The sequence below is a fragment of the Boleophthalmus pectinirostris genome, unplaced genomic scaffold, assembly GCF_026225935.1.
Source record: "Boleophthalmus pectinirostris isolate CB_2022bp ecotype Guang Dong unplaced genomic scaffold, ASM2622593v1 HiC_scaffold_14, whole genome shotgun sequence".
Lineage (NCBI taxonomy): Eukaryota > Metazoa > Chordata > Actinopteri > Gobiiformes > Gobiidae > Boleophthalmus > Boleophthalmus pectinirostris.
In genome coordinates this window covers 16,661,567-16,674,771 of record NW_026571047.1, presented here as the reverse complement: position 1 = coordinate 16,674,771, position 13,205 = coordinate 16,661,567, and the positions used below count along the sequence as shown (strand labels likewise).

The 13,205-nt window shown below is 43.0% G+C and overlaps 1 protein-coding gene across 1 annotated transcript in view; it reads right to left on the bottom strand.

The window, feature by feature from the left end:
- Positions 1–13,205, bottom strand: part of ryr2a (ryanodine receptor 2a (cardiac)) — a 64,346-nt gene that overhangs the window by 14,615 nt on the left and 36,526 nt on the right. The window contains exons 34-77 of the mRNA XM_055150557.1: positions 12,992–13,151; positions 12,815–12,901; positions 12,596–12,727; positions 12,317–12,411; positions 12,060–12,235; positions 11,350–11,939; positions 10,868–11,068; positions 10,607–10,712; positions 10,275–10,412; positions 9,588–9,715; positions 9,239–9,384; positions 8,839–8,953; positions 8,629–8,761; positions 8,251–8,354; positions 7,818–7,953; positions 7,171–7,357; positions 6,879–6,987; positions 6,682–6,802; positions 6,166–6,335; positions 5,802–6,022; positions 5,642–5,732; positions 5,235–5,375; positions 5,004–5,167; positions 4,853–4,931; positions 4,682–4,771; positions 4,469–4,606; positions 4,254–4,331; positions 4,092–4,167; positions 3,908–4,031; positions 3,710–3,825; positions 3,529–3,593; positions 3,319–3,440; positions 3,017–3,066; positions 2,751–2,811; positions 2,431–2,669; positions 2,276–2,357; positions 2,070–2,200; positions 1,615–1,742; positions 1,340–1,532; positions 1,184–1,266; positions 908–1,065; positions 527–614; positions 349–441; positions 73–243 (exon numbers count right to left, since the gene is read on the bottom strand). Coding sequence (XP_055006532.1) covers positions 73–243; positions 349–441; positions 527–614; positions 908–1,065; positions 1,184–1,266; positions 1,340–1,532; positions 1,615–1,742; positions 2,070–2,200; positions 2,276–2,357; positions 2,431–2,669; positions 2,751–2,811; positions 3,017–3,066; positions 3,319–3,440; positions 3,529–3,593; positions 3,710–3,825; positions 3,908–4,031; positions 4,092–4,167; positions 4,254–4,331; positions 4,469–4,606; positions 4,682–4,771; positions 4,853–4,931; positions 5,004–5,167; positions 5,235–5,375; positions 5,642–5,732; positions 5,802–6,022; positions 6,166–6,335; positions 6,682–6,802; positions 6,879–6,987; positions 7,171–7,357; positions 7,818–7,953; positions 8,251–8,354; positions 8,629–8,761; positions 8,839–8,953; positions 9,239–9,384; positions 9,588–9,715; positions 10,275–10,412; positions 10,607–10,712; positions 10,868–11,068; positions 11,350–11,939; positions 12,060–12,235; positions 12,317–12,411; positions 12,596–12,727; positions 12,815–12,901; positions 12,992–13,151 — 6,016 coding nt within the window. The remainder of the gene's footprint in view (positions 1–72; positions 244–348; positions 442–526; positions 615–907; positions 1,066–1,183; positions 1,267–1,339; positions 1,533–1,614; positions 1,743–2,069; positions 2,201–2,275; positions 2,358–2,430; positions 2,670–2,750; positions 2,812–3,016; positions 3,067–3,318; positions 3,441–3,528; positions 3,594–3,709; positions 3,826–3,907; positions 4,032–4,091; positions 4,168–4,253; positions 4,332–4,468; positions 4,607–4,681; positions 4,772–4,852; positions 4,932–5,003; positions 5,168–5,234; positions 5,376–5,641; positions 5,733–5,801; positions 6,023–6,165; positions 6,336–6,681; positions 6,803–6,878; positions 6,988–7,170; positions 7,358–7,817; positions 7,954–8,250; positions 8,355–8,628; positions 8,762–8,838; positions 8,954–9,238; positions 9,385–9,587; positions 9,716–10,274; positions 10,413–10,606; positions 10,713–10,867; positions 11,069–11,349; positions 11,940–12,059; positions 12,236–12,316; positions 12,412–12,595; positions 12,728–12,814; positions 12,902–12,991; positions 13,152–13,205) is intronic.

The window sequence follows — 13,205 nt, the reverse complement described above, 5'->3', positions numbered from 1 at the left end:
CAAAGATCTGCGTGGTTAGATGTCTAGAGTGAGTGCGCTAGGTGATGCTGGGTGCTGTGTGTCCAGTTGTACCTGAGTGAAGCGGTTCTTGGCCAGTGCGATCAGCTCCTGTTCCCCTGGAGCACACATGTTAAGCCCCACAGGCAGCAGCCTCTTCAGGGTGGCCACAATCAGGCTAGTCTGCATTGTGTAGCGGTCTCCTTTCCTCTTCATCTTCTTCCTTTCCTGGTCTGAAACTAAGCCCTAGACAAGACCAACACAACAGCAGTGAACCACACTGACAGTGGATTATGTTATTGTTAACATTATGATTATGTTATGTAAACATTGTGACCTCAGATATTTTACCTTGGACATCTTACACTTGGTGTCAGAGATGAGGAACGACATGTTGTTGATTTCATTCTGAACCACAAAGTTCTGCTCCTCTCTCTTGAAGTTCTGTAGATTAAAGATCAGACTGTGAGGACATTGTTTGCTTTCAAAACAACAACATATGGATTAATACGTCTGAAATATATCTTACATGTGATTTGGCCCAAAAAATAAACACCTCAGCCACCATCCGGAACAGCTCCTCAGCGTCAGTGTTTGACTCTTTCAACCATCGAGCCCTGTCACAGTCCACAGTCTTTCACTTCTTACAGCCAGTAATAAGGTTTACGATATTCAAATAATAATAATGAATTGTAATGAAATAAACATTATTATGTTTCTTCAATTTGTAGGAAGAAAAAAATGCACAATTGTAAACTTTACATGGATTCAAACCAGAGCTACATAAGAGCTGCAAAAAATAAATAAATAAAATAAAAACTATATGCAATAACTAAATAAATACAGCAAAGTTGTAATACAAGGAGGACTTTTGCATCTGAAAACCCAAGCCCCTCTCTGTGGTCTGTACCTGTTGTAGTCCACAAATCGGATGAGCAGAGGGTAGAAGGCATATAGGTCCCGCACCAGGATGGTGAACTGGTCCATGATGAGCAGCTCAGTCTCAGACATCTCCCCTCTGCCCTCAGCTTTACTGTGCTCCTCATCCAGGAGAACCACTGATGCTTTCTGAGCACAACACACACAGACCAAAACACACACAATCACTACTACTGCATGCACTCATTATTTTAATGTCTAATATTATGTATTGTCATTTTAAAGAGAACACACTACTGATACTTACTTTCTTGAGTTTGTCCATGAGAGGCAGAAAGTGGGTCTTGAGAAGTTCTGGTTGAGCCTTACTGATGATGGGCTGAGAAAAGACTTTAGGACAGTGGAAGAGGCATGAGCACAGGTCTTTAACCAAACAGATGGATAAGGTTTGAGGAGGTCATACCTGCCAGCCTTTTCATCCATGCTCCTTCATCAATGCCCAGGTTGTTGTAAATGATCTTCAGGATGTTTCCCAGTAGAGCATTCATGTGCTGAGAGGTGACCGCTGTGCAGCAGCCCTCTGCTCGCTCCACTGTGTTCTCAGGGCCATGCTCCCACCAGTGAGACATGTAGTTACACAGCATAGGCAGCACCACCTGTAGCAGAAGCAGAGCTGACCCCTGCAGGCTGTGTGGTGCATGTAAGGGGGACGGACATATGAGAGGGGAACGCTCTTACCTCCATGACATGGGGCATCTGCGTGTACCTCATGCCTGATTGTGCCAGCTCAGTGATTTCCTGCAGACACGTGTCCAGGTTTGGGAGGAGCGGACACACTTGGCTCACCTGTCCCTGGAGGCCAAGAGCTAAATAAAAAAAAATAATATTGGCACAAAGTTAGGACTGGAATCTTCTTTATTTTATTTTTTTCCTTGTTATGCATAATAAAGCTTCATTTTGATAATCAAATCATTTGGTTTCTACTTTAGATTACATTAAACTCTTATGATCATGTTAGGGCTGCAACAATATGCCTGTCACTGTAGCTATAACAGCAATGTTTTCATGCTTTTATCAACACCAACAAGACATAATTTGTGCTTAATAAAGGTTCTTCTTGAGTGTAATTTACTGTTGAGTCTCAAGACTCTAACTAATTTCTTTGTTAGCATGCACCACACACATAAACTCACCAGTGCGATCTTTAGTAGCTCTGCTGTTGTAGATGGAAAAGGGGTTGAACTTGTTCAGGTGAGGCTCCAGGAAAGCAACAGGGAATGCAGCAGAAAACGCTGCCAGACACTTGCCTAAAGCAGGCCGCTGTCTGAACACAGAGACATCAGGATGTTATCAGGCAGAAAACGAGAGTCCACTGAACTACAGCCATAGAGATACACACCTCTCCACATAGATGCTTGTGTTGGTGCCCAGCAGGTACAGACTGTTGAGAATTCTGTAGCAGGAAACCTGAACGTCATCCACTGCAAGAGAAGATCAGAGTCACCTTTATAAACCTGCTCAGACAGTGGAAGGGGCTGTGTGTGAGGAGCATACAGATCAAGTCCTCTCCAAAGGCGTTCTGCCCAATGTGCTCATACAGGGATGAGAGAACGGGCAGCAGAGCCACAGTGGTGTAGTTGATAATCTGGGTGACTCCACGCGGCTGCTCTCGGCTGTGGCTGAACTGACCCAGCTGCAGGTTTTCTTGGGTCTTTTCCAAATCCTCAGCGGCATTCACGAAGTAGCACCTGAGGGCCGCTTTTACTGACTCCAGACCGGTCTTCATCACTGTCCTATAACATGCACACACAATCAGATAATGACAGCACTACCTCTGTTACTTACTATAAACATTCAGAGACTGGGGGTCTGACCTGGCATCCAGGCTCTGGCCCAGGATCTGCAGACAGTTCACAATGGAGCTTGCATTGTTCCCTGTTAAAGAGACACAGCAGTTGAATGGGCTTTCTGTATAAGTTGAAGTTGTGATATTAAAACACAGCACGTCATTCAGAGTAAACTAAAACCAGTTGTTCAGGGGGGAAAAAAACATTGACCATTCCATGTGCTGTCTAACACAAGCTTCTGCAGAAAACAGAGTGCCATTAATACATGCAAGACCACACACAAGTGCCCTTACCAAATAAGGATATCCTGTGTCTGACCAGAACGCCCAGTTTGCAGAAAAGGCTGGACAGTTTCAAAAGGAGCATGTAGAAAATGAGAGGAGAAGAATGGGAGGGGGTATCAGAGGATGGGTTAAGGTTATTTTTCTGTGCGTCTGACCCATCCTTCAATACTGCTGTAGCAACTCGTCAGAAGGAGTGGGCGCCAAATCCTAAACAATTTTATTTCGAACATTTTTACACTCATCTACTTGATACCCTTTGAAGCATTGGACCAAGTATATGCAGTCAATCCATTTTAAATACAGTTGCTGACCTGGTGACCATCTCCTTCTCCTTGTTGGAGGCGTGGCCACCGCTGCTGATTGGATGGATGGCTGTAGACAGGAAGTAGAGCCTGTGGTTTTTGAAGTACTGATCCAATAAAGGCAGAACTACCTGAGTGCAGAATCATAAAATTGTTTGGTGAGCAAACAGGCTAACTGGTCTGGATAAAGTGTGATTTGTACAGTAGTTTTGAGATTACCTTCCCAAAGAATTTGATCTGTTGTTCATGTGGAATCTTCTCTCCCTTTTGTCTTATTCCTACATCTGACAAGAGAAAATACATATTCTATTTGTCATATTCTATTTAGGTAAACTATAATATCGAAGCAAAATAATTAAATATGTATGCAAATCTTTGACGCATTTATTGTTGCTCTCACCAAAGTCCATCATGTGCTGGTGTGCCTGGTCCACATATGTGATAAGTTGCTGCAGGAAAGTATAGGCAAAGCGCTTCTCTATGGCAGGGGTGTCCAACTCTGGAGACTTCACTCCCCTAAGTGAAAAATCTAAATTATTCACACAAAATAGATCTAAAAAGAATATTTATTTTGTATTATCTCAAGTGCTAATTTTACCTGGATACAGTGTACCCATTAATCTGCAGGAACTTGAGGATATCCTGTGCCTTTTCTCTGTCTTTGGCCTTTTCTTTAGCAGTCAGTGTGTCATAGGGGACCAACAGTGGGTGGTTCCCTCCTCCTGTACAGAGACAACAGTCAGTTTAAAACCTAAAGATTCCTGATGAAGTCTACAATGTACCTTTAGCTTCCAGCTCCAGTTTCTTTTTCCTGGCCCAAATATTATGGTAATTCTCAGCAAGCAGCTCGGCCATGGACTGAAGACACAGAGTGAAAGCATGTGATGGTATTAGTAATCCAGCCATGTACACATATCATTATGTCTGCAATGTAGGGTGTGTACCTGCATATCTCTGGACAGTGTTACATTGCTCATATCAATAGGCCTCGGGATGAAAGTTGGACCACCTTCAAATGATAACTGTGAAGGGCAAACATTTGTTTGATGGCAGCCTCATGCATTATGTATGCATCGTCTTCTGGTTAAAAGTTTCCCTGAGCAGCTCTGAACTTTAAACCCCACTTAAAAGAAGGCACAGCATTAACCCCTGCACTGACCTGGCTGACCTGAGAAGTCCTCCTGGACTTGTTGCTGAGACTGGCTGGGTCCGGCTCTTTAATGCGCTCGATGCTCCAGCCCCAGGAGAGCATGGTTTTCAGAGACTCAGTGACAGGCCACCTGTACGCCTCCCTGTCCTGCACACAGATGCACACAGCATCAGGCACACATGCACGCACACACATGAACACACATATACATACACTGTGTACCTTCTCGGAGAGGCTTTTATAAGGCTTCAGTAAGAGGTGTGTTTTGGAGATTTCACAGGTCTGATCTCCATGGGACCAGCCAATGGAAAACTTGAACAAATATATAGACAAGTCACATATTATTGTAGATTTAGTTAATATGTTACAAAAATGAAAAAAATCAGTTCTCACCTTTTCTGTGCACCACTTCTCGTGGTTGTGTTCTGCATATCGTGTAATGAAACAGTCCAGTTTTTCAGGCACCGTAACACTTTGGGCAAATGATTACAGTTTAGATAATAGACTATATTCAGGACACATAACCTCTTTTTGTGCACTTTACCTGGTGGTGTCTGCAGGCTGAGGAGTGAAGTTCCCCTCTGAGTCCATGGAAGACTGTTTCTCCATCAAAGTCATGTAGTTGGACTCCATGTAATCTGGAGGGAGGGCCCCTGCCACAGCACTGAGGCAAGGCAGGGCCAGCTTAAACAGCTCCTGCTCGTACGGCTGCACACAAATGACACACTGTGAACACTGGAGTCTGAATCACTTCAACTGCGTAACCGTGACTCACCTTACGGGACAGAGCATCAAAGATCCCCCAGAATAGTTTCCTGGAAAGGTGCAGCTCCTCGTCTGATGCTGCCCCGAAGCTGCCCCAGCCTCCGGACAGACAGTAGTACTTCCAGCAGCGCTCGTAGTGGTTGGTCAGTAGCTGAAAAAGACGGCCACTCACAGGGTCATAACATACAATGTTTCAAAGAATTGCAGTTGTAGTATGCAGTCTTAAATCAGTCTGGGTTTTAGAATAATAATAGTTTTGTCAGTGGAGAGACAAGAAAATTATACACAATCATTACCAGACCACAAACAAACAACATAGTGACAACACAGAATAAAAATGAATATGAAGTACAAATCGCAAAGTCATGTATAACACCTACTGCTTTAGGCCAGTATTATAAGGCCTGGGTTCTTTACCTTTAAAGGCATCTTGGTGTGTTCATTGAGCAGCGGAACATCAAACACCAGCCTCCTCAACAGATGCTGCATCATGGAAGGCCTCAGCTTTCTGTACAAGAGGGTCCCAGTCACACACAGCTCCTCAGAGAAAAAGATGACAATCTGAGGTTTGACCTACCCACACACAGAGAGCAGGCACTCTTCGATGGCATCTCGCTGAGCCTTGGTTAGACAGCAGCCTCTGGAGAGACGGTACACAGTGTGGAGCAGGGAGTCTATCAGGGAAGCAAAAGGCTCCGTGCCCGCGAACAGAGGAGCACATTTAGTGAGCAGGGGCAACACAGCCGTGCAGAGGTACCGATTCAGAGCCAGTGCCATGTCTGTAGCACTGAGAGCCACCTGGCACAGAAAAGGATGCACAATATATTTAGATTCATTTTGATATTTGTAGTCCCTTGGCTACTCCAACCTCTGAATCTCATTGTCCATTCATATACAGCAAACACACCAATCTGCTTCTGTTCAATAATATTGGATCTTACCGTATCCAGAGAAGCTGCAGCTCTCAGATCAGGTAAAAATCCAATCTCGAGTAAATGCAGGAGGAAGTTTTGGTCTTCAATCCCATAGACCCGGTCCAGGAACAGCACCATGGCCGCTTTGTGGTCCGGACAAAAGCCAGCCGACATGTCAGGCTCCAAAACTACACCATCTGTCAACATGTGAAACATGTTAGTATTACAACTACACTTTTAATATGACTTTAATATGGCTTTCTTAAGGCTTTTAATAGCCATAATAAAGCATGAATAAAGAGTTCATTAATAATGAACAAAGTGGTTTATTAAGATTGATTATATTTTAATAATCACATTTTTAACTGCAACTCCTAACTCTAACCCCTTAAATAAGTATTTACTAAGACTGAATAATTTTTAATGAACAATTTCATTATTATGAATTAAGTCCTAATTAGGCGTAATGATTATAATACTCATATATATTTCACATCTCACCCATGCACCAACTATCATTAGACACTGATCCTAATGGCTGACCTTTGGTGAGGCTGGGCATGGAGAAGGGGATGCTGATGACCCCCACCAGGTCCTCAATGGGAATAAGAGAGCGCAGGATGGCTCTGATCCGAATAGCTTCACCTTTGCCCGCATGGATCAGCTAAAAGGGAAAAAACAAAACAAAGTGAATGTGAGGAACGCAGATCCTGGTTCTGTGTGTATATGCAATTTCTCACATGCATCTCGGGGGCGCAGCGGCCCAGCAAGTCAATCAATGCTGAGTAGAAGGTCATGATGGCGTTTCCCATGTGAATCGTGTCATCCTCCTCATCCTCCATGAGGTCACTGTACACACCACACACAAAACTTTTATATTCCAGTAGTCCAGTTATGTTTATCTCAAGGTTTTAAATTTAGTATATTGCTGCAAATGCCACACAAGTGGAAGTATTGTTGCGAAGGGTTTAACTGAAGTAACTTACACATTATAATCTGTCTTGTAAAAAATATAAGAACAAGTCATCTTACAAGGTCCGATTGCTCTCAGATGTGGGTGAGGGGCCATCTCTGCAGGGATCCTCAGAAATCCTGATGGCTTCTTCCATGGCTGATAACAGACCATCTCCACCTTCCCCTCGGAGTGCGGGACCAAAACACTCTGGTCTGCGGATCAGAAGTCTCACCACCACATTGGCATTTTCCTCCACACTTTCCCCTGCACAGAAACATGATTATATTTAGGGCTGTCAAGATAATTACTGTATTGACTTGTCATTCAATATCTGACAGAAAGACAATATTTTTAAGGCTCAGTATTCATATGTATATTTTCTTTGAACTAGGAATTTTAGTTCTTAATTTGATGTAGTATGTCGCCTGTATGATAACATTCGAGTTGTAGATTGTAGAATAGTTCATATACATGATACATGCAATAGCTAAATACTAAAAACTTTAATTGTTCCATGTTTTTGCCAGAGAGTTCACTTTGAAAATTATTCACTGGAGAATGCTAGTCTGCTTTAGGGTTATTGTGTCAGTTACATAAAGTAGTTTTAAAATTATCGGTTATCATGATATTTTTCTGAAGCAGTATCTCGCACTTCAGAATTTGTTATCGTGACAAGCCTATCTATATTGTCCACAGACTAGTTATATAATACTTAATATTTTACCATTGCAAAACACAGCAAAACGCAGGAAGTCCAAGTAGCGCTCTCCCTCTACGGGGTTCCAGCCAATATCAGGGTACCCTTTCCGCACCAGCATCGCACAGCTCTGCAGGCCACAGCCAGCCAGGTAACGCACCACCTGGAATGAAACATATACATAATGATCATGTTCTGGTGGTTAAATTATAGGACTTATTAGAGACTCAAACTCAGTTAAAGGGCCCATATTGCACTATTTGATCTGTTATAATGTTTCCTAATCACAACTTGGAAGAGTCAAGTTTGTGTAATATTGAACCTAATAATATTGCATTGTTCATTCACTGCACACACTCGGTGATAAGCTATTGCCCTGGTAACCAATGAACACTGTCTTTCCAATCATAATCAATATCTCACATATCACATTCATATCTAGGCTGTATAGGCTCTGTACCTTCTCCAGGTCCGGCTCCCTCAAGGCCAAGGCAAGCTCGTTGTTGTCCATAACAGAAGCCGCTGCCACATCCAAGGGAGTTGAACCACGCATTGAAGGAGATGCTGAAAAGACAATATGTGAAAGATGTGCTACAGTAGAAAGCTGTTCGCTGTTTAGTAAAGTAACAGAAAATTGTATGAGAATTGTCTAAACCACCCATTAACATTAGGGATGTTACAATAATAATAAATATTATTCATAATTTTGTTAATCTCCACAAAATATCGTAATAATTACGGTACCGTGCGATGCATATCAAGAACATATCGTCTGAAGAGTTTTGGATATTGTTACATCCCTAATTAACATCAGGTCCTCCTTTGGATTTGTGCCTACCTAGCCCCACGCTGCTGTTTTCCAGGAGGTAACTGAGGTGATCAAACATCGCCTTCTGATTCTGCCGGCTGATTCGACAGAAGTAACAGAGAAATCGACAACAGTTGGCCACCATTTTGGGGAAAGTAATTTCCTGTATGACATATTCACAGGAGAAGATGGTGTCATTATTTAGAAAGCACAGACATGGCAGAGAAGAACCGATGATACCTTGGAGTCTCCTCCGCTCAGGACGTTGACCATCACCTCCATAACAGTCTCATGCATGCCCAGTGCTCTCATCAGGTTTGGGTGCTGGTAGAAGACCTTATTATTCATGATGTCACTGCACAGAATGGAAATGTACTGTATTGATTTATTGTTCAATATTTAAAAGCTGGAACAATTATAGTTTCAGTCTTATTATTTATTATGTGCACATTGTAATAATGGGAAGATTTTTTATTTCAGTTGTAATAAAACACAAGATATCTAACTGCACCTTACATAGCGAGAAAAGCAAGTTATGCAAGATATGTGAGTCTACCACATACAGTATCATGGTTAAAAGGAGGTCCCTGTCAAACACTACTCATTTAGGATAGATAATGACATAATAATATGCACTCACCCAAGTCCTCGAATCATAAGTTTCTCCTCTTCTCGTCCCATGCGGACACTCAGCAGGGAGCGGATCTGACCCAAAGCAGCCAGGAGTGTTATAGTGTCCTCTATTGACACAGAGTTTATGGTGTAGGTCTTGGGAAGAGCTCGAACCTGAAAATAGGAGTAGGAGGTAAAAGAAATAGATGAATCAACAAAGTCTTACATACATCAGCAAAGTTTTAAATACATCTTAACCAAAGAATGAATACTGATATTTGAAATACACAATTATTATCAAGTCCTATATTAGATTGGAAGAAGAGGCTTGCAAATTTTTGCTGTTCCAGTAAAAAGATGAGAAGACCAGTACTCACCAAGCCTCCAATGCCATCATATTGCCGATGGAGTAAGACAAACATGGCCCGCACCAGCTCTGGGTCCTCTATAACTGCCTCCTGAGCCCAGCGCACCATAGTGTCTGAGATAAGCTGCTGAAGAGTGCCTGCAGAAGAGGACATCCAAACAAGTTTTATTTACTGCCAGTACCAAATCATGGGAAGGACAACAGGACAGGGCGATCGCCAGTCCCTGCACAGTGATTTAGATTTGTCTCTCATTTCAGTTATTTAGAGAATAGACTTTTTCATTGTTTTCTTAAAAATAAGGGTTTAATCTTGGATTTACTTGTTTTTATGATTGTAATATGTTAGCACCTACGGCTATTTCAATTGTTCCACCCAAGTCTGCCTCACTATGTCTAACCACACTCATCAATGTGCACCTCTGTTTTTGCTATTTAATGCGGTTAGTCTAGACAAGAGGGAAGAACAGAGAAAGGAAACCCCAAACAGGATAAAAAAAATAGGAAGAGCAGCGGACTCTAGCTCAACTTTTGCATCACTTGAGTTATTCATAAAACAGCACTGATTTGCAAAACAGTGTGAGGACAGGTTTGACAGAGACAGGACAGACTGAGGAAAACTGGCTGAGATTAAACATAAAGTACAAAGTTCAGGCTGTGTTAGGGTCACATCTCCATCTCTGGAGTAGACCACACTCACTCATTTTCCTCCCATGAGTCTCCAAAGGCAGATGGGCCATCTTCTTCTTCAAATTTGACACTTTCTCAACTAATGACATGAGGCGCCCCCTGATGGTGACATCAGTACCGCGGTCCATGGATCTATCTTCATCCAGTTCTGTACCAGACAAAACAAACCATGACCTGTAAATGATTTTTGTTAACCAATATGGTATGGTCAGTTTTATGGTTTGTGGTTCTGCTGTCTGAAAACAATAAAAGTTGTTGGCACATACAAGTTGTTGACACCATATCTCAAAAAAAAAAAAAAAAAAAAAAAAAAAAAAAAAATAGGTGGTACAAGAAGTTTACCACAGTGCCTCATGAGGTCGTCATGGAAGTCCAGTAGTTGCTCCCGGATGTCTGGGGGGCAAGGACACTCCTGCTTCTCATCCTTAAAATTTAGCAGCATGTTGATCTGCAGAATACATTTCAAGTAATTTTAGTTTTAATTAAAAATCATACTTTTGTAAGATATTGAATTGACATGACAAATTATCAAGGCAAACACAACCAGCTAAATAGTATAGAAAAAACAGAGAAATGAAGACAAGCATCAAACATATGGTGTACCTGTTCCTGGGGAGGAGAGCGAAACTCTTTGGTTTTCTTGGCTGTGAGGGCAGCGGACATGTTAAGAGCTAGCATAACTTCATTGTACCGAAAACGCTGATTGTCCTGAAGACATGCCACAAAGTCATCGGAGAAGGCCACCACAGCCTCAATCCGATGGCGAAGCTGGCAGTCACACAGGAAGCAAAGCACGTGGCACATCTACAGACAGGGAAAGAAGCAGAAAAACATATTAGATAGAGTAAAATTGTACAGCACTCACTACCATACTACAGCTGACCATTGAGATCATTTCACTGAATCTTGTGTAACAGAAACTTAAAAGGTATGCGTAAGCAATGTAAATGTTAAATGTAGCTATGCAGTACCCAAATGAACAATGTATGAACAAATGTAAACACCGTATAAAATAAATGGTTAAATTTCTGCAACATTGTGTCAATAAAAAGCCCCTGATATGAGCAGATGGAGGACATAGTTACCTGTAGTTTGACAGACTCTGGGAGCTTCATCTGTAACAGCCCCTCTTTGTTAGCAAGCCGGTGCTTCTCAGGTTCCTCCTCTGAAAACACATTTGGTTCAATCAGGCGGAGAATCCTCTTCAGGTCTCCGTTCTGGAACAGTCCCATGATGAGCATGGTGTACACCAGTTTGATGACAGGCACAAATAGGAACTCTGTGCTCCCTCCAATGGGATCCCGCACATGCTTGTTCCCCTCCTGAACTGCCTCTGTCAGCATCTCTATGGTTTTCTCCTTCAGGATGTGCAGGGGGAACTCAGGGCTGTACTGGAAGCAGTCCCCTGAGAGTGTGCTGTCAGTGCTGTGGTTGTAGTGTGCAGAGCGGTTACAGATGAAGTTAGGGGATGAGAAGAGCATTCGGGGCTGGAGCGAGGTGCTCAGGCCGATCCCAGGGAGCCCTTGTTCATCAGTGTCTTCAGGAAACAGTGTGATGCTCTTGGTTGCCTCTGTCATGGGGACAATGTACTCGTTGTTCATCATGAGGCGTGCTGTGGCATAGCTGCTCAGGTGGATATCAATAAGGAGTTCATAGTAACCGACTCTCAACAGCCCTGTACAGTCACACAGCACAGAGTTGTCAGTACTAATAATGAATACATAAATAAAATAAACTGAATTTTTGAGTGTTTGTTAACAGATTACTAGAGTAAACAGACATGAATCAGACGTACCAGGCATGTACTTGTCCTCAATGGCTTGCAGCAACTGAGCCTCGTCCACGTGGGAGCACAGGGCATGGGCCACACGGCGGTTGCCCAGAGCACAGATGGCAGAGTAGAGTCTGAGCGTGTGGTAGTGAAACCGCAGCAGCTCCTTTCGCTCGGACAGCTCTAGGATGTCCACCGACCTGCAGCAGAGATGGTACACAAAAGAATGAATGGGGAAGCTATAGACCTTGGTACCAAAGCACAAAGAGTGCTCTACCCACCTGTTCTCCTCTGGGATGTGCAGAGACATGAACTGTAGAGCGTCGGAGCACTGCACCAGCCAGCCATGTCTGTCATTGACCCGGGACACACCCACCTACACAACAGAGTACACAACAAATCAGCACACACACCGCTCAGGCGCAAGAAGAATAAAGAGCAGTCCCATGAAAAAACAGCTCCACATATTGTCTTAGGGCAAGTGAAATGGACAGTTTAGCACAACACTGACATGTCACCAACTACCAATGTTATAAATGTGCAGTTAGAACATGCAGTACTTTGAGAAAGTGGTTGGGTACTCGGCTCCATAAAACCGGAGTGAGGAATTGGACATGGAGGCGTGGAGGGCACTGAGGAGAGGGGTTCTTCCGCTCATTTCGGAACAGAGCCGCAGACAGAGGCATGATGTTCTGTCAATGAAAACCATCAAAGGAAAAAAACAACATGAGTGCTGTCTATCTTTTTTGATCTTTTGTTTTTTTAATCTAAGAGTTTACCTTCATGCGGCCCAACTCAAACTGGAAAACATTGGGACTTGTGGCCTTGGCAAACACAGCAGGGAACAGCTTGGTGCTGGGCTCAACCTGGAGGAATATGACAGAAGTTACATGAATGTGTAACTGTATGTAACATCCCAAACAAATAGAATAACATTAAAATCCTGAAAAACTAACCTGATAGAAGGTGCTGAGCTCTTTGCCATTGGCAGTGAAGCTCAAAAGACCGGAGGTTGTGTCCAGCAAACAGCCGATCTCTAACCCATTGTTGTTCCTGCCCTGACCTGGACTGCTGCTTTCTCCGGCCCACACCATGTAGCAGTTACTGCGCTTTATACTGGAGCAGAACGTGACCATTAAAAAATACACCCAGAGTACAATAAACCTGATC